Below are 18,519 nucleotides of genomic sequence, written 5' to 3'. Positions count from 1 at the left end.
TCTACATCTCTTGGCAAGTTTCCATGGAAACAACAGTGGAAGTAAAAGAGAGAGGGAGCGAGAGACAGAGAGAGAGAGAAAGAAAATCCTAAAGAATGTGATCTGCAGTCTTACTCCTGCTGTGCGCTTTATGTTGCTTTAATAGGTGAGTCAGTATTTTAAAACAGAGAGAAAGAAATATGGGTGTTAATATCCCCTTGCTTTGTTTTCATAATCTCTCATCAATACAGTTAATTGCTACTTGTCAGCACACTTGACTTGTTGAGACAATGGGTGTGAGATAGATCATTCTGGCTCGATAATTTACTAAGATAAACTTCCTCCATACTCAATAGTCTGCCTAATTAAACCTCAGGGATCTGTGGGGACGAACACCAGAGACTACAAGCAGAAAACTGTTTACACCCAATGAAAATCCATTCTTTTTGGGAGATTTCTAAGCCCCAATTAAGTCTGTAAAACTGGGCACACACTCATAACTCTCATTTCCACCCCCACAGTTCATCTCAATTAAAAGTCCACTTACATATTATATGTATGTGCTCAATGGACATTTTCTCCTTCATAACCAGATCAACTGTCATTATGCATGGTTGTCATGCACAGCAGTAGCTATTAATAGCACCTGTTTATCGGTTTTCATCATATTTCACATCTGTCTGTATCTGGATGTCTCAATCATTTATGGCTCTTGCACTAAAACAGACTTTACAAAGAATCTCAGAGGTGAAGACACAATTAAAACCTACTGACAGATCAATGAAAGAGAGGGGAAAAACAGCTGTTTAGAGTCAAGCTCATAAACATCACATTGACATCAAACTTGACAGATTTAAAAAAGAAAAGAAAAGAACTGTTGGGAAACTTTAATAAAAAGTTGTACAATCATGTGAGCCACAGCTGGCACTAAAAACTGTGTATGCCTTGTCTGAAATATGCATGAGATGGGACTGTTCTTAAAACATTTTTTTGCTTTTTTCCCTCTAATATACAGCAGTTTATATGTGGAAAATAGTGAGTTTATGGCCTCAGGACTGAGCACTGCAACTCCTCTGTTGTCAGTCCGTATATGTACTGGATCAGCTTCAACTCTTAGGACATGTCACATTGAATAGAAACAAGGCGCAGCACAGGATTGCCAGTGCTAAGACAGCTTTGTGTAAACTTAAGTTCTTTTTTCTCTCTCTCTCTCTTTTTATCTGCAGTATATCTACTTTGGATTTAAGATAGATTTAAAATAGATTAATCCCGTTTGTGTCAAGCAAGAGATAACATGATCAATACCACTGTTAAAGCTAACTGTACAAGACGCATGTATAAATTAAAGGGATGTAACATGAAACATTACGAAACTAATACATTCTTTGGTGGCTGCAAAACAGTTTTTCTTTTTTCAGTTTTTGAGCTAAGCTTCTCCTGACTGTGGCTTAATATTGAACTGATAAAGATACAGGATTGGCATTATTTCTTTACTCCACAAGAAAGTATTTTCTACTGTAATTCCTGAAAAACTGTCAACCTTTAAATACATTATATATATATATACACACACAATATATATACAACCAGAGTAACAGAGACAGTGCTTCAAAAATCAATATGGTTTCTTAAATGTACCATGGGATGAGCAAAATCCTCTTTAAAAATTGGTCTCACCAAGCAGTCAGACACTTGTGTACTTGTTGTAATAAATTTAAGATAGTTGTTTTCCTCCTCTGCAGTGGTTGACCAAAAAAGCTGACTCCAGGAGCAAGACTTGCAATAACATACAAGGTCACAAAAGAGCCAAGAACAACTTGTATGCAAGTGAATACCTCGTTCATATTAATTTTCACAAATCCACCAGGAATCACTAAACAGCCACAGTCATTGAAATAGAAAAAAAAAAGTTGAGTGAACTTAAACAACAGTAAGGCATCCAGCTGCAAAGCTTTTTCAATTAAACACAATTAAGGGGTTCTGGTGTTGTGTGGACCAAAAATTAAAAAGGAAAGTTTAACAAAGTTAGGATAGATACTCAAGTCTACTCATGTTTTTGAACTGTGTTCACAAATTGCCTCAACTTAATTGAGTAACTTTGAGTAAATCTGAACAGTGGTCTCAAGTTTGTTCAACTTAAGACTTTGATTTTGATTTACACTCTAAATGTCTTAATGTTAAAATGGATGGGTGTAATATAGACATCCCAACTAAAGAATGAGTAGTTTAGAAAACTTTAAAAAGTAAGAAGACTGGGAAGATAAACAGTGTATGGATTTCCTTTAAATGTGCACTTCAGGTGGCTTTATGATTTAAGGAAAAAATGATAAACTGAAGTTGTAGAGTTTTCCGTACAAAACACCAAATGCACTATTTGTTTTACTTATTTACATTTCGTGTGTTTTTGTAAGACAGCAAGTAATGTGATTTGACAAAATGTTTCTTGAGGATACAATTTGTTATCTCTGCAGACTTTCAGCGTACAAAATGCACATGTGATTCTAAATGAGTTGTACAATCATCTGCCTAAGCAAAAAGTAAAAGGAGGTCACGCAGACAATGAAACAGCGAGAGGGGAAAATAAGCCTGAAATGATAACACTCTTTCTAAATGAGGCCCTTTACAATGAGGGATTGACGGTGTTCCGCTTGAAGACATGAGAAAAACATTTTGAAGGATGTTTGTGTTGTCTTCAGTGAACTCTGCTCTAACAGTGATCTCTGTCCTCAAGCTTCTGCCAACACTTATTAGCCAAATATGCCAAGATTATTCACTACATACAGTGCACAGCCTTAATTATTCTATCTGCATTACAGAGACATTTTGAGGGGTATGAGTCATTTTGATTTTAGAGGAATAAATTGAAGAAATATTTAATCAAAGTAGACGTATTTGGTTTATGAATGCACTCCAGCTGAGTTGTAGTTCATATAAGAGGCTGCTAATAAGTCAATCAGTTTTTGTTTTCCCTCATTCCCTGTTAAAACTATCCTCAAATGGCATACAAATACATAATTATTTATTTACTTGTACAGATGATGTAGAATGTTTCCACTGAATGAGTCTGTCCCTGGCAGACACGATCTTTGTGAGACAAAGGGATCATTGTACTCTGAATCAAAAGCTGTGAGTGAATTTCTCTCTGTTTGATCTGCAGGCTGTAATCTACAGACACTGAAGAAGAGAAGACTGAAGAGGATGCAACGATGCTGTAAATGGCCTCTGTCAGAATAACAACACTTGTGCTTTGAGATCTGCTGGTGCTGCTGCACCTTACAGGTCTTTTTCTTCTTCTTCTTCTTCTTTTTTTGTTGTTGTTGTTGCCGCCGTCATCAAAAGCTGATCAGAATCCACGGGCAGGACGGTGTCCTTGTTTTGCACAGGGATATGTCACTGGGGAAATCCCCTGTGTTGGGGGTGCGCCCTGTGCCCCGACCCTTCTGGCTGTCCCACCTCTGCCTGCTGTGCGTGTGCTTGTCTCTTTTTGCCCAGGCTCCCCAGGGTTTACCCGTGGTGGGTTATAACACTGACTCCAAGAAGGAGATCACCCTGGATGGTGATTTGATGATTGGTGGCCTGTTTCCTGTACACCAGAAGGGTGAGGGGGCAGAGGACTGTGGCAAGATCAATGCACAAAGAGGGATCCAGAGACTGGAGGCCATGCTACTGGCTTTAGATGAAATTAACAAGGATGAGCGCATTCTTCCTGGAATCAGACTGGGTGCCCATATACTGGACACCTGCTCTAAGGACACCTACGCTCTGGAGCAGTCTCTAGAATTTGTCAGAGCCTCCCTCACCAAAGTGGATGACAGCGAGTACACGTGCCCTGATGGCTCCTACGCCATTCCTGATGAAGTCCCTCTGGCTATCTCAGGGGTGATAGGAGGCTCTTACAGTGATGTTTCCATTCAGGTAGGAGTAAATTAAAGCAGACCTGCCATGCTGCGTCTATGATTATTTTTTATTTTGTTAATTAAAATTTGCTTTGTTGTATACCACAAAATAAGTTGGTCAGATGCTCATAAAGTGTTTATTTCCTGATCAGCTGCTACTGTGGGCTTGAGTGAGAACCAGAGAGAGGGGGAAATACGGGTTTGATACGACTGTGATAGATAGTCATATAACTTTCCACTTAGTCTTAAATACCATGCGCAATTACCCCTTGTGAGATGGTAACACAGGGACTTAATGAGTATTGGTTCCACAAGAGGATCTGTTTACCTGAATGCCTGTATGTCTGGATGATCTAATTTAGAAGATCTCGTTCTCTTTCGCTGTAATTCACACTTTAGCAAAGGTCCTGTCAGAGGCAGACATGCTACAGATGTTGAGCTCAGAACGGGCTGACAGGATGACTAGTGATGGCATGATTACTCTCAGCAGCAGTGCTCCTTTTGGCTCACTCAAGATGATTCAATGAAAGGTTTGCTAATTGGATCTCTGAGTCTTCAGCTGTAATATTGCTACCACATCAGCATCATTTTAAGTCGTTGTGAAGAAGAGACAGTGTGTCCTGTGGAACCAAGACTTGTAAATATCCACAGATATTTGTGCCTTAAAGCATTACCTCAAGCTCATCATCCTGGCTCAGTCAACCAGAGAACAGTCTTCCTCTACAAGATGAAAAGCATGGTTCACCTCACTTCAGATATTCACGGTTATGCTCCACATATATGCTTATCTAAAAAAAGGAGCTCACATTTACCATTTAAGAAATTTAATTGGATTCAGAACACTGAAAACCCACAGATTCTATAGGAACTCTAAGTCAGGGCAACAGGCTGGCAGTAGCATCTTTAGCTAAATTTTAGACATGAAAGGTCAGAAAGAAGTGGTCAGCTCTATATATGAGACCTGTCATGAGGATTGCATTATCCATCTACTGTATGACATTTTAATAACTGCGATAGACACATATATGGGTCTATCATATTATACATCTCCACACTGCCCACTTATTCTGTTAACAAGTTCTTGCTTTCTTAAAAATCTCTCTACTATCTCAGTGAACATGATACTAAAATTAACAGCAGAGTTTTGACTGCTGTTTTCTAAGACTTGGGCCCAAAGCCTAGAATAAATGTATTGGAAAAACAAACAAACAAACAAACAACAAACAAACAAACAAACAAACAAACAAACAAACAAACAAACAAACAAACAAAACAAAACACTAGGACATTATTTTTTGTAAATTGAATATAGTGACAGACAATTGTGACTGGTATTCTTTGCATTTCATTAAGATGTATGCAATCGCACAGGCAAAATATGCTAATTAGGAAAAAATATATACATGCAGATAGATGCCTGTGCTGCAAAACCTCACAAAGCATTTAAATACAGGAATATGAATACAGACATAGACAGACCAAAGATTATGAGTGGATATAGAGTCACAAGGAAGTTCAGGATGTTAAAGTCTCACTCCAGTAGTTCTAAAAACCTCCCTTAAAAACTTATCTGTGTTCTTCAAAATTGTACATTTCAAGGGCTTTGCCATGAAAACAGTCTAATTGTTTGGAGTAGGACTTTGTTGTTTTCCCCCTTTTTTCTATTCAAAGAACGAGTCCTGCCCACACTGTCCCTCTGCTGTGTTTTTCAGTGGACTTGAGGCAATTCAGCTATACATGTTTAAACCAAAGAGTGATTTTTCAAGAGGAAAAACAGGTCTCATTTCAGGGAAAAAATCTGAATATGAATGTATTCAATGTCCTTCACTTTCAACAACATAAGAGTGGATAAAATGAGCCTTTGGGTTTACAATGTTATCAGCTGGTAATTGGATTCTGGTTGGCTAAACGTCAGCGGCTTCCAACTCCTGAGTTAATGGAAGAGCAGCACAACGCCCTTGCTGGGCAGAACTCCTTGCCACTGGCTGCAGCCCCATGTACTGACAGATCCACCCCTTCAGTGCAGGGTTATATGAATGAAAGCACATTAAAGAAATTACATGCCACTTGATGGACATGCCCATTTAATTCAAAATGGAAAAATCCAACTGTTTTTGGGTCAAGTTTCCAAAGTAGCTGTCCCAAAAGTCAAGTGTTTGCTCTGCTATTTATAATGGGACAGTTCAATTTCCAAATGACCTGAAACAGCTTTTGTCATAGAATATCATGTTTGGGTTAGACATAAAGAATTCTAGAGTGATTTCCTCCTGTTACATGTATAATAGCGATCCCACAATAATTACTGATCCTTCTGATGTTTAAAATGGTTTGTGCAGATAGTGTGACCTCATCATTCTGAGATTGCTGGTAGAGCTCTACAGATTCAAATCCCTCCTCATGGCATTCATGGCTCTGTTATCTCTCGGAAAAAAAAGACAAATGAAAAAATAAAACATGTTAAAGACATGCTAACAAGGTTAAAAACTTGTTAGATTATGAAAGAGTTCATCAAATTTAAAAGAAAAATTGATGTAATTTTCTCACAGTTCTTTATTTTTTAAAGTGATGCATAAAACTATGCAGACTGTCCTTCCCATGAGGTCATGAGAGCAACTACATGTGATCTGTAAAACAACTGCATTTCAGCCCTGACCACGATCATGCCACAGCCATAACCAGGTTTAAATGTCTAACCCTAACCAAGTGATGGTGCTGCCTAAACCCAACCGGGAGAAAGAAAAGTGTTTAAATCAAGTGTTGTCATGTTATTGTTGAATGTATCTCAGAAGTGTAAAAATAGCTGTCATGTCATGAGTGAATGACTGACAGTGCCGTGTGTTAGCATGCCATCTAACTTCCTCCATGCTTGTTTATTTATTCATTTAAAAAATTTTTTAAGGATTTTGTGGCTTCTTAAAGCAAACACTTGGCAATGATGCTTGCTCTCATAGATGTCATTATCTCCCCCCTGACGCGTGGATGGGCAGCACTTCACAGGAGGCTTATATAGATCAGATTTAAGGGCATGAACAAATGATCTATATAGTTGTTAGAGAGCTTGTTAGACTGTGACACACTTATTTATATTCCAGTACTTTATCATTTCGAAGTTCCTGAAAAAGACTTTTCTCCAGTTGTGCAGTGGATATTATATATACATATTCCCATAATTGAACCAAAGCTCAGCTAACAACTCTTCTTACTGTAATGCTGATAAAGCAGAATGCCAAACATACAGTAAAGTACAGTACAGTAATACACTTAACAGGTAGAAAGCTCCCAGGGAAATAATTTAGGAAGGAGATTCAGAGCACCTATAAAAGGATTCCTGGTGAAAAGGACACTTTGGAAACAAAGGACTTGATAAACGAGCTGTAATTTTAGCAAAACCCAGTATCTGGGGCTCCGTAGAGAGTACCCTTGTCGTGTGGTAATTTATGGATGTACTATTACAAGCCTAAGGTCTGGGGTCTGCCCTAGCTTCTCATTGAATTGGTAGAAGTACACCACAGGACAGAGTTCCCTTTCTCACCATGAATAACTCTTCATGTAGTAATAAAGTTCAGCCATGAGCTGTGCTAGCTCAGCCTCTTTATCTTAGCCAGTTGGTGAGCATTTAATCATGGCAGTAAATTTGCTCATAGCATCATTTCTTACCCTTTCACTAGCTTTTTAAAATGAACAGTGACCAGATAATAATTTCCCCCTCTCCTAATGTTTATAGATTTGCTGTGTAAGATGTGCCCTTTGAAAATCAGATGAGCTGCATGTATTTAGACATGCTATTGCCTCATTGTTGTCTCTGACGTTATTACACAGAGATATGCATTTGGGGCATGAGAGTGTGTGGCATTTCTGTACTGCCGCTGGATACCATCTCTACAGAATGTTTCTGTCCTTTGTAACTGCCTTGTTTGTGCGTAGTCTATAGCCTGTCAGACCTTCACGTGAACCAGTCTGGCTGTGTGAAAGGTTACAGAGTCTGGCTCTCTGTAAGAAAGGCAGGTGTTTAATACAGATGTGTGTATTTCACCCCCAAAGGGAAGGCAGTTACAGGACACATAATAATATTATTTCAAAGGCCCTTATTGCTCTGGCTACATGGTGGAACAGAGTGAACTGACAGGTGGTGAGAACACTGAGTGCTGTCTAAATCTGTCACAATGAAGAAGCGTGTTGCTGTGCTGCTGGTGTTGTAGTGTGACAATCGCAGATATGGGGGCAGATCTGGCTGCAGGCCTGGCCATGCTGGCGTTACATGAGCACAGATTGAGTTAAGTGTGGAGGCGAAGTTCTGTGACGCTCTCACAGGCTAGGCCCCATCATCCCCATCTTCCCCATCTGTGGTTGCAGCCGGACTGTCTGGTGGGTTGGCAGAGGTGTGCATGCACACAGAGGATGTTGAGCAATCGCACGAGATATCATGTTTCACGGAGATGCTAAGACAGTGACGGGCAGACATGCTCATGTAGGGAATGAGATAGAGTGAGTCACATGGTATCATACGGTGTCAAAGCATTTGACAACCACAACTCGGATCTTAAACAGTAAGAAGAAAGTCTGTGATGCCATCTGGACAGTTTGAACATACTTGTAGAAAAAATAATGTGACTTAAGTATTAAGCCTTGAACAACTCTCCTCACTACATTCAGCATCTTTATTCATTTGTGAAGAGCTGGATTAATGACAAGATACATGTGTATTATTGCATACATAACACAAAAAACCTTTAAACTTAAGATACAAAAAAAACATTTTTTCTGTAGGTTGTAGTTGTTTTATATAGACTTGGCTGCAGTAGCCCGTAGTGTCCTAAATGTGTGGGTTAATCAGAGATGTATTATATCCTCCAATTACAGTCTAGGAACATCTTGCCTGAGGGCTGGCTTTTGATTAATACATGGATGGGACTCCACTTTTGTTACCCCGACAGCAGAAAGCACTGCTGAATATGACTCATTGGTAAGAGAGCATCCCCAGGCAAAACATCATAATCGCCAAGGCACATAAAGGGAATTCAACTCTGGAATGTCAAATACTCAAATGCTCATGAAAAAAAAAAAAACTATTCCCAGCCTCAAAACATAGGGGAAATTTCTGGAATCCAATGACAAACAATGAAAAATAGTGTGCAGTGAGCTTTCAAAACACTACACAGAAATCCCTGGCTCTTTTTGTGCAGAGGCATCTCGGTGAAATAATTGGAGTACATCAGCACGCTGCCTGAGGTGTGGTCATTTTAACTGATTAACAACATGAAGAGAGGACATATTCATAAAGCTGCATAGAAGGATTTAAAGACATAGATCCTGATATAAACAATCTACTTGACATTTGAAGAATAAACCAAGAGACGGAAATAATAAGGTGTATTTATGAGCTTTAAGTGAGCTTGGGAATCTAATGTTTTTCTGTCACAAACAACTCTATTTATAGAAAAGGCTTCATCTGCAGGTAGACCCTGCCAATCTGTGAAGCATGCATGAGTCAAAGGATTGAAACATGGAAACACACGCGACAGAATTCATTGCCAAGGAGAACAATAATGAATCGTATCTGTTAGAGACATGTAGTGAAAATGCAATATTCATGGATAAAAGTGAATAACATACTCTGAAATCGTAAATAATTGACAATGATTGGATTATTCAGTGGCTTGGCAGAATCTGCTATGTGTGCAGATGAAACACATATCATGCCACCGCACAAACTTAATGAATGTTTTCTTATATTAGATGTTAAAGACAGGTTTACAAAAAGTCAATTGCATCCCAAATTTGCTCATTTTGATTTTTAACTTTTTTTGCTGAATTTTACAGTCAGTTGTCTGAATGAGAATGGACTGTAAAGATATATAAATATACTAACAAGTCATTCAGGAGAGAAATTAAAGCTAATATACTTCAATTTACTGAGCTGTAAACAATGTTAATGAATGAGAAGAAATCATAGAAATGTACCTAGTAATGGTTGCTTGGCTCTCTGGGCTACAGCATAGATAGAAGATAACTACAGCATAAAGAAAATTCTTATTATCAAGCAGAATAAGAGAACAGAATGAGGTGAAAAACCATCTTTGCTCTATGTATGTTACAGTTAAAATTTCGGTCTCTTAAAGCTGTTCCCAAGCAGCAAAATCATAAAAAAATAAACTAATAATGATCCAATGCTAACATCACTGTTTATAGTGCATGTACATGCATGCCCATTCCTCGTGCATACGTATGCCTGAGTGTTTCACGGTGCTGCACTGGGCCATATACGTGTGATACTGAGTAGAGCTAAGGACTGCTGCTCTGGGAATGCAGTGTTATTGCCGTAGAAGCACACTGAGATAGTCTTCTGGGAAGAGCAGATGGGCTTTTCATGTAGAAAAAAATCATGACATTTCTACAAAGTAGGCCTGATATTTCCTGGATCAGGCCACTCTCTCAGACTCTTATTTATATGTTCCTGTATCTATGCTCTGTTTTATTCCTTTAATTTCATCTTATCCAATAAATCACATGATTAGTGGATACAAATAACTAAATAACCAAAGTAAAGCGCATAAACTAGATATGAGATGAATATATAAAAGAAAGAAAAGGGATTTGGTAATAAAGCTTGTCACAGCAACTTTGTGTTATTTTTTGTACATTTAATGTGACTAAAATGGTACTATATGAATGCAAGAATAAATAGCAGTAAATTTGTAATTCCTATAAATATTCAGACATTGGAACTGGACTTGAAAATTACAATAAAATACTAAAGAATTAAAACAAATAATATACTTTGAAGTAACATATTATCATCACTTCACCTGGTAAATTGTTGCTGTTTTTGTGCTTTTGTGTACATGGGGCATATGGGGGTTGCTGTCTCTGCATTTTGCCCCCTGTTCATTATATGTGCTTAAACCAAGCAAAGGTACTAAAAGATTTTTTTCCTTGCATGATATTTAGTATAATTATCCATATAACATGAAGCCCTTTTTTTTCAAGATGGGATTTTTTTCTGGTCAGCTTCTTGATTGCACTTCATTTTTCTCTTCTGCAGTATTCCTCTTTTTAAAAAAGGTCAACCAGCTTTGTGTTACCATGCAAAATTAAATTAGGACATGATTAAATTCAGTAACCCTAGAGTTACATTACTACAACACAAGAGCTCTCATGACACTTAGCCTGAGAGCTTTCACCACCACATACAGCAGGCTGAGCTCATACTGCCACACATGTTATCATATATCTCCATATTTTACAAATTCACTATGTGTGCATAATCTTGTTCATACAACAATTCATTTGTACATTACAAGAGACAATGACACACATGCAGATCTGTCTATATGATGCTGTGCATGTAGACTGAATTATGCTACAATGAAGAGCAGAAAAGCAGTTAACATGCTCTCACAGCTTCTAATCCTTTTACATTACAAGTTACATGTACAGTAACTTACCCTGCTTTGCTTGCCATTACAGACAGTACTATGTCCTTCTGGGTGGATCATCTGTTTTTCAGTGCACTCTGTGTGAAACTGCAGTGACACAGACAAGACACACAACTGTTGCATTGAATGAGTATGTGACTGGTTTCTTTTTCAGAACAGTTTTATCTGCTGGCAGTAACAATAACAACTGAGTTGCAAAGTCCACTCTGTCAGAGAAGAAAAAAGAAAGGATCAGTAAATCATTAGTCTTCCTCACAACTGCATTCCATGCAGTCAAATATCCTTAATTTATGTCAACTTTCAAACAACTTCACGGAAAAAAGTCAGTGTGTTGGTGTCTGCGTGCAGCTGCAGAGAGTCGTTTGTGCTTACAGTTGATGATTCTTGGATCAATCAATGCCCTGCAGAGTTTCAACGTCTCCTTATGGTATCAGCGTAGAGAGTGTCTATTTCAGTTTTTTCTATGCTCCAGTTCTATTTTCATTTACTGTCTAGTGGTTTCTTCACTTAAGTCTACTGTATATGTCAGGGACAGACTTCAGCAGGTTAAAGAGCCTTGAGCTTTCGCTTAAGTCTTGTAAATATCTGTCTAATGATTCCCAATAATTCCGTTGTATCAGTGTCATGTCTGTCACTGTGCTTTACAACCTTTCATAAGCCACATGCATCGTAAGTGGATTAGAAAGCCATTTAATATCTTGCAGAGAAACTACTTACCACAGTGAGCGCTGAGAGATTTCAGCAAAATTAATTATTTTTTTCCCACATAATAGTATAATAGTATTGGTAAATCATATGAAAAAGTGAATATAATACATAACTTGTTACATATAATCGTTGTGTTTTATAATGCAAGTTTCTCCTGTTTAAACCTGCATTATACACATATTCCTTTAAATTTCCCCTATATAGCAACATGTTTTGTAAATAATCTATTCTCTTACTGACTGAAAATCAATGGGTTGCAACTCATCAATAAACATACAAAACAACCAGACTGAAAGAAATCCAACCAGTTTGGAAAAACAAAAAGAAAGAAAGAATAAAAATAAAAAAAAAATAAAAAATCATAGACAGGGCAAATTGATCCCCCAAAACCTCAGAGCATCCACAATATAACACAAGCTTTATAGTATCACATCCTGCAATATTTTTAATAAATAAAGTAATGAATGACATCTAATTTACATCATCATGATATTAACCTACTGTATATATCAGGCATATCTGATGTAAAGCAAATTCTTAAACTTTTGATTCATCAGTCCAACAGTACAATTAAACAACCTGGTAAGGCTTCTGTTAAGTAGTCAAGGTTCATTATTCTGTCTCAAGTTTATTCTGGCTTAAGGCAATGGTTGAGGAGTTTACTATAACCCTGCAACTAAATCGATTCATCAATTAAAAATGATTAAATATTTTTTAAATCATTTTAAGCCGTTACTACAAAGTGTCTAAGAACACCTACACAACTGGGATTCAGCTGTTTGTACTCATGAACAAAAACCCTTAGACTAAGTTGGGAGTGAATGTTACAGACATTTGTCCTGTCACATGCCACCATGCTAACATCTGTAGGACATTAGTGGGACTCCAACACTTGTGTTATAGTGGCTCCAGAGTCCTAATAAAACCTCTGGATCATTTCTGGGTGATACAATATTTTAGCAAAATATTTCACCACGTGCTGTCCCTGCCACTGCAGATAAATACAGATACATGCAGTACTCATGCTAACAAATGCATGTTAGCAAATGCTTTTCCTAATGTGTAAACAATGGAATATCTGCATCACATGCTTCATTCTGCACTCCCTAGACAGCAATTCTCCTGCACCTCATCCCTTGTGTTTCAGATGTCCATCTCCAGCAGAAGGAAAGTGGAAATTCTCCATTGAAAGTTTGCATCTACAGTGCATATTGCAGACATTTACATTCTCATATCCCACCACTGCAGAATATTACTAGAACATATCAGGACTCTGGTGCATGGGTGAAAAGAACTTCCCTCTCTTTTTAATTGGCAGCATTTTCACAGACAACATGAAAATCCTCCCTGTCTGCAATAATTCTTATTAATCCCTCCTGGAGTGAGTAGGCACATTTTATTTGAAAGGTACAACATCCAGGGTTAAACAACTGCACTCCAAAAACTCAAACAATACACTTCTACTTCTCTACATCCCCCACCAGCTTCAGTGTATTCAACACTGAACAAGCAGCTACAGTTTAACTCAGTCTGATGCTGTAGACACCATCTGCAAGGATCCCCTCATTTGGCATATTGTATTCATTCATAACTCAGTTAAGACCCACAGCTGCGTCTCTAAATGCCCATCACTGCCTGGTGGAGAACAAATGACATACAGAACCTCAAACTATCTGCTTGTCTTGCTGGTATCTGGCATAACCCAATAAAGAAAACTGATGAGGACTGTTTCAGTGCCAACAGTGACTGAATATTACACATGCATTAATTGGCCACAGTACAGTCTGCGTCGCTCAGCTCAAAAATTTTATATTAAAAAGGAAAAAAAAAAAAATAGAAAAACAAACAAAAAAAAAAAAACATCCTGGATCTGCACACCAGTGGTGTGGTTTTGGTTAGAGATCAGAAAGATATTTTAAATCTTTCACTTCATCATCCACATATATTTTCAATCACAATTTCACAAAATGTAAACAAATTATGTTAGTGACATAAACAACAACCAAGAAACAGTTTTACTGATGTTTAGTAATTTCCGAACAACAACAACAACAAAAAAACAAACAAAAATCATTGAACATGATGTAATTTCCCATAAAGCCCATTCTTTTTTCACTCCATCACTTAGTCAGATCTATATATTCTCTAACAGAGACAGTTATAACTGTTTTTAGGTCATACCTGTAAACATGAATAATAACAGCATCCTGTAATGCTACTGTCACCTTCATGAATGCAGTTTTACTGGTGTTACCTTCGTGAATGGCTCATACTGGCATGTTAAGGCATGTGTTCTGTTCCTTCATTGTCAAGAACAAGTCAGTGCTTACAGAAGAAAAGACCCTTGGCTTAAACAAATGTAGCTTTACTGGCCTGGATTTAAATCCCTTGATAAATGCTGTATCTTCCCTGCAGTAACACTTCCAGCTTGTCTAAGTACTTTTCTTTTAGAAACAAAGGGAGCTATTATGTTTCCACTCTCTTTGAACAAAATCATTTTAAAAGTAGTTATTAACTAAAGTCTGACAATTTACATGTCACTAATTATCTATAAGCAAATATGTTACGTGTACAAATACTGAAGGCTTAAATGTTCTATAACTCCTACAGATTCATGTCTCACTCTATGTTAAATATTTGAGTAGATTCTAGCTTGATATTGCTGTTGTATATTAAAAATAAATGTTTAATGTGGAAAGGTACATCTGGTTCCTAATCAAAATATTTTAAGGTAGCACCCTTTAATCAATAATTTATATATAAATGAAAATTATTATGATTTGGGGGCAAAGTTGTATGATGATGTGCTAGTCTATGGGGGGGGGGGGGGGTTAAGTAAACAAAACAAAATAAACAAAAAGCCATTGATTATTGTTTGAAATCTTTGTGTGGAATGTTAATACTTCCATTTACACAAGTTTCTTATAATTAAATCAAACAAATGGTTATGGTTATGGTGTCCTCAAAAAACAATATGCCCATCAAGTGATCATGAAAATAAGATGTTATAACCACAAAAAATTGTAGTGTAGATCTAGTAAAGGACTAATCAGTGTCAATACCACTTTCCACTTTAGATTATATTCTGATTTGTTCATAAAGGAGCAAAAACACTGCCATCAGCTGATTCTCCATATTTTGAACAATTCTATCAAGGCAGTTTGGGGTAAGAGACTGTTATACATAAAACATGATTATTAGCCGGTCTTCATGATGAGGATGTGTTGAGCTGACCAGAACCAGACATCCTGGAATAGTTCTTTCTGGACGGGCAAATTAAAGAGCAGACAGGTTTGAAACAGGCCAAAGACCTCTTTCACTGAGTAAAACCTCACAGAAAATGTAAAGCATTATAAAATGAATGCTATGGTCTGGCTTGCCCAGCTGCCTCAGGGACAGGGCAGCTTCCTGTCACTGATTCAGCAATGATTTCTGCATCATATCAAAGGGTGCTTGAAGATATTGTTGGGTCATCTGTCAAAATGTTAAAGATGAATAAGAAATCCTCTCAACTGGATAATGATCCTTGTGCACTTGCTCATCCACCAGGAAATGGTTTGAAAAAAAAGAAAAAGAATGAACAAAATGGAAGGGTTTGCAGTAGTCAAGTCAAATCTAAGAGTTGAATCACTTGTAAATGTTGCATAGAAACACTGCAGGAAATTCAGTGTTGTTCTGTTCAGTGGATAAGTAAGCTGATGTCAGAGATTGGTGGGAAATCACGCAAACCATGTGACAGTTATTTTTGTATAAGAAGAAAATTCTAGATTCTGAGATCAAGAGCAAAAAAAAATCTCTTTCTTTCTTTCTTTCTTTGAAAAATCCCACCCACGCAGCACCATTTCCAAACATTTTGTTAACATTTTCCTGGTCTTTGGTGTGTGGGCAGAGCAGTTCATTCAAATACAACATCAGTGTCTGGGACATACGAAAATGGTCTAGTTCTTCTTAATTAAGTGGTTCCAACAGCTTGCCGCTCAAGTTGGGTTGTAACTACACATTTAGAGACGGTGTTGCAAAATTTGATCCCCCAAGAAAAAATAAAAGCCCTGGTTTTCCAGTTCTCACATAAAAGTTACAGCTGAAGTTGGAGAAAATCTTTATCCTAAAAAATGTTTCCCAAATAGTGCATTTGTATATATGGGGGTGTAAATGCATGACAAATACCTGTGCTCACTACTTCTCTCAAAAGTGGAGCAAGAACTACAGAAGAATCTGTTTTGTCACACAGTACCTCCTTTCTGTTCTTAGAAACACCTGTAGCCACTCAGTTTTTGTGTAGCTTTGTTAAAAGCCTTTCTGATTAGAAAGGATTAGATAAACAGGAAATGCTCACAATGGTTAAAAGCAGGATCGCACCATTAAGTCAGTATCATCTGGGGAGTTAGGTTTCAAAGGACCCAGCAGGAATCCAGTAAGCAAATCAAAGACCAAATGGGGTGAAACTAATTGCATCTGCATGGGGAAAATGTGTAATCTAGACAATTTCATTAATTTATTTAAAGATGTGCAATTATAATCATTCAAAGAGGTGGCAGGTGCACGTTGTCTGTGAAATTTTTATACTGTACTTCTAAGATTTTACAACTATACATTCATTTCTATGTAATAAAGATAACTGCAGATTTAAATGACTTATCATTTTGGTCTTTTCCTTGTTCCAGGTGGCAAACCTGCTACGACTTTTCCAGATCCCTCAGATCAGCTACGCTTCCACCAGTGCCAAGCTAAGTGACAAGACCCGTTATGACTATTTTGCCCGGACCGTGCCCCCTGACTTCTACCAGGCTAAGGCTATGGCAGAGATTCTGCGTTACTTCAACTGGACATATGTATCGACAGTGGCTTCAGAAGGTGACTATGGTGAGACTGGCATTGATGCCTTCCAGCAGGAGGCTCGTGCCCGCCAGATTTGCATTGCCACCTCAGCCAAGGTGAGCCGTTCTATGAGCCGCTGGAGCTACGAGAATGTAATCCGTTCCCTTCAGCAGAAGTCCAATGCCAAAGTGGTCATCCTATTCACACGTAGTGAGGACGCCCGTGAGCTGCTGGTGGCAGCCAACCGCATGAACGTTACCTTCACCTGGGTGGCCAGTGATGGCTGGGGAGCACAGGAGAGTGTTGTGAGGGGAAGTGAGGCTGTGGCAGATGGCGCATTCACCATTGAACTGGCTTCCTATCAAATCCCCCAATTCAACGAATACTTCACTAACCTGCACCCATACAACAACACAAGGAATCCTTGGTTTAAAGAATTTTGGGAAAACCAGTTCCAGTGCAGCCTCCATGACCTGGGCTGTGGAAAACACTCGCTCCATGATATTCCATTTCAACCAGAATCTAAGATCATGTTCATAGTGAATGCTGTCTATGCAATGGCTGCTGCCTTACATAACATGAGGCAGGCTTTATGCCCCAACTCCACCAAGATGTGCGAAGCTCTGAAAACTGGCAATGGCCGAAAATTTTACAGGGACTACATTCTCAAAGTCAAGTTTGACGGTGAGTAAAATCTTAATGGGCAAACATTAAAATTGAGCATATAAGTATCACATTTCTGACTACACACTGATTTGTGCAGTGTAAAACTCCATGCAAACTTCAACATATTTAATTTCTTCAAGTGCCATCTGTACATACAGGATGCCAAATTAGACTGCATCAGTTTATATTCATTTTGTCAGTTCATATAAATTATTGAATTAGTGCAATAGCAATTATATATTTCTACACTTGCTGCAGATACATTCTGTAGTGATTCAGTTAGCAGTAATGAAACCATTTCCTCACCCTCATGCTTTGAGGAGGTTTTTTCTTGCATGAATAAAGCACTTTGGTTTGAACTTTTCAGACACTCATTGTGCAAATATAATTTATTTTCTGTTTGTCTACATAAAATTGTTGTCTACAACACACAAAACATGTAACTATAATTGCATCACCTCATCCACACATAATAAATAACAGGCTTACAGGTTCAACTGCTCTCACTTATGTACCAGTGTTGGGTTATCTTTCAATTTATGGAAATACTGACATTTTCACTGATGGGAGATAATGATAATGCTGTGCTCTTATCCAGCTGTGCTTTTATGCTTTTCATCATTTCTAAAAAAAAAAAAAGGGGGGAAATGCCCAAAGGATTTCACTATCTAGAGATTTTAAAATGGATAAGAGGCCTTAAATTAGTCAGTCCCAAGAGTCATTACATCACCCAAAGGAGAAAAACAGGTGAACTACTAAGCTCTGTATATGTTTTAAAACCAAGATGCATGGACTGACTATAGGAACAAACAAATAACAACAACAATGAATACTTGTTTTTAGATAAAGGCAATGTCATATGGTATAAATTTTCTCATGCACATTTAGCTTGAATGACAGTTAAAACAGTCAAATATTATAATGACAAAACTTTCCAGTTTTAAGAATGGTGCATGTCTGAGTAAAAACAGTGCTATAAGTTCTGAGAGAATTGCCTTTAGACAAATAAGGATATT

At 37.8% G+C, this 18,519-nt stretch overlaps 1 protein-coding gene across 1 annotated transcript in view; it reads left to right on the top strand.

Annotated features, from left to right (window-relative positions):
• grm2a (glutamate receptor, metabotropic 2a) overlaps window positions 1-18,519 on the top strand; it is a 36,427-nt gene that overhangs the window by 9,690 nt on the left and 8,218 nt on the right. Inside the window, exons 2-3 of the mRNA XM_041980118.1 lie at window positions 3,137-3,894; window positions 16,684-17,521. Coding sequence (XP_041836052.1) covers window positions 3,367-3,894; window positions 16,684-17,521 — 1,366 coding nt within the window. The 5' untranslated portion in view covers window positions 3,137-3,366. The remainder of the gene's footprint in view (window positions 1-3,136; window positions 3,895-16,683; window positions 17,522-18,519) is intronic.

The sequence above is a fragment of the Melanotaenia boesemani genome, chromosome 3, assembly GCF_017639745.1.
Source record: "Melanotaenia boesemani isolate fMelBoe1 chromosome 3, fMelBoe1.pri, whole genome shotgun sequence".
Lineage (NCBI taxonomy): Eukaryota > Metazoa > Chordata > Actinopteri > Atheriniformes > Melanotaeniidae > Melanotaenia > Melanotaenia boesemani.
The sequence above is the reverse complement of the archived record's forward strand: the minus strand, read 5'-3'. Positions and strand labels throughout refer to the sequence as shown.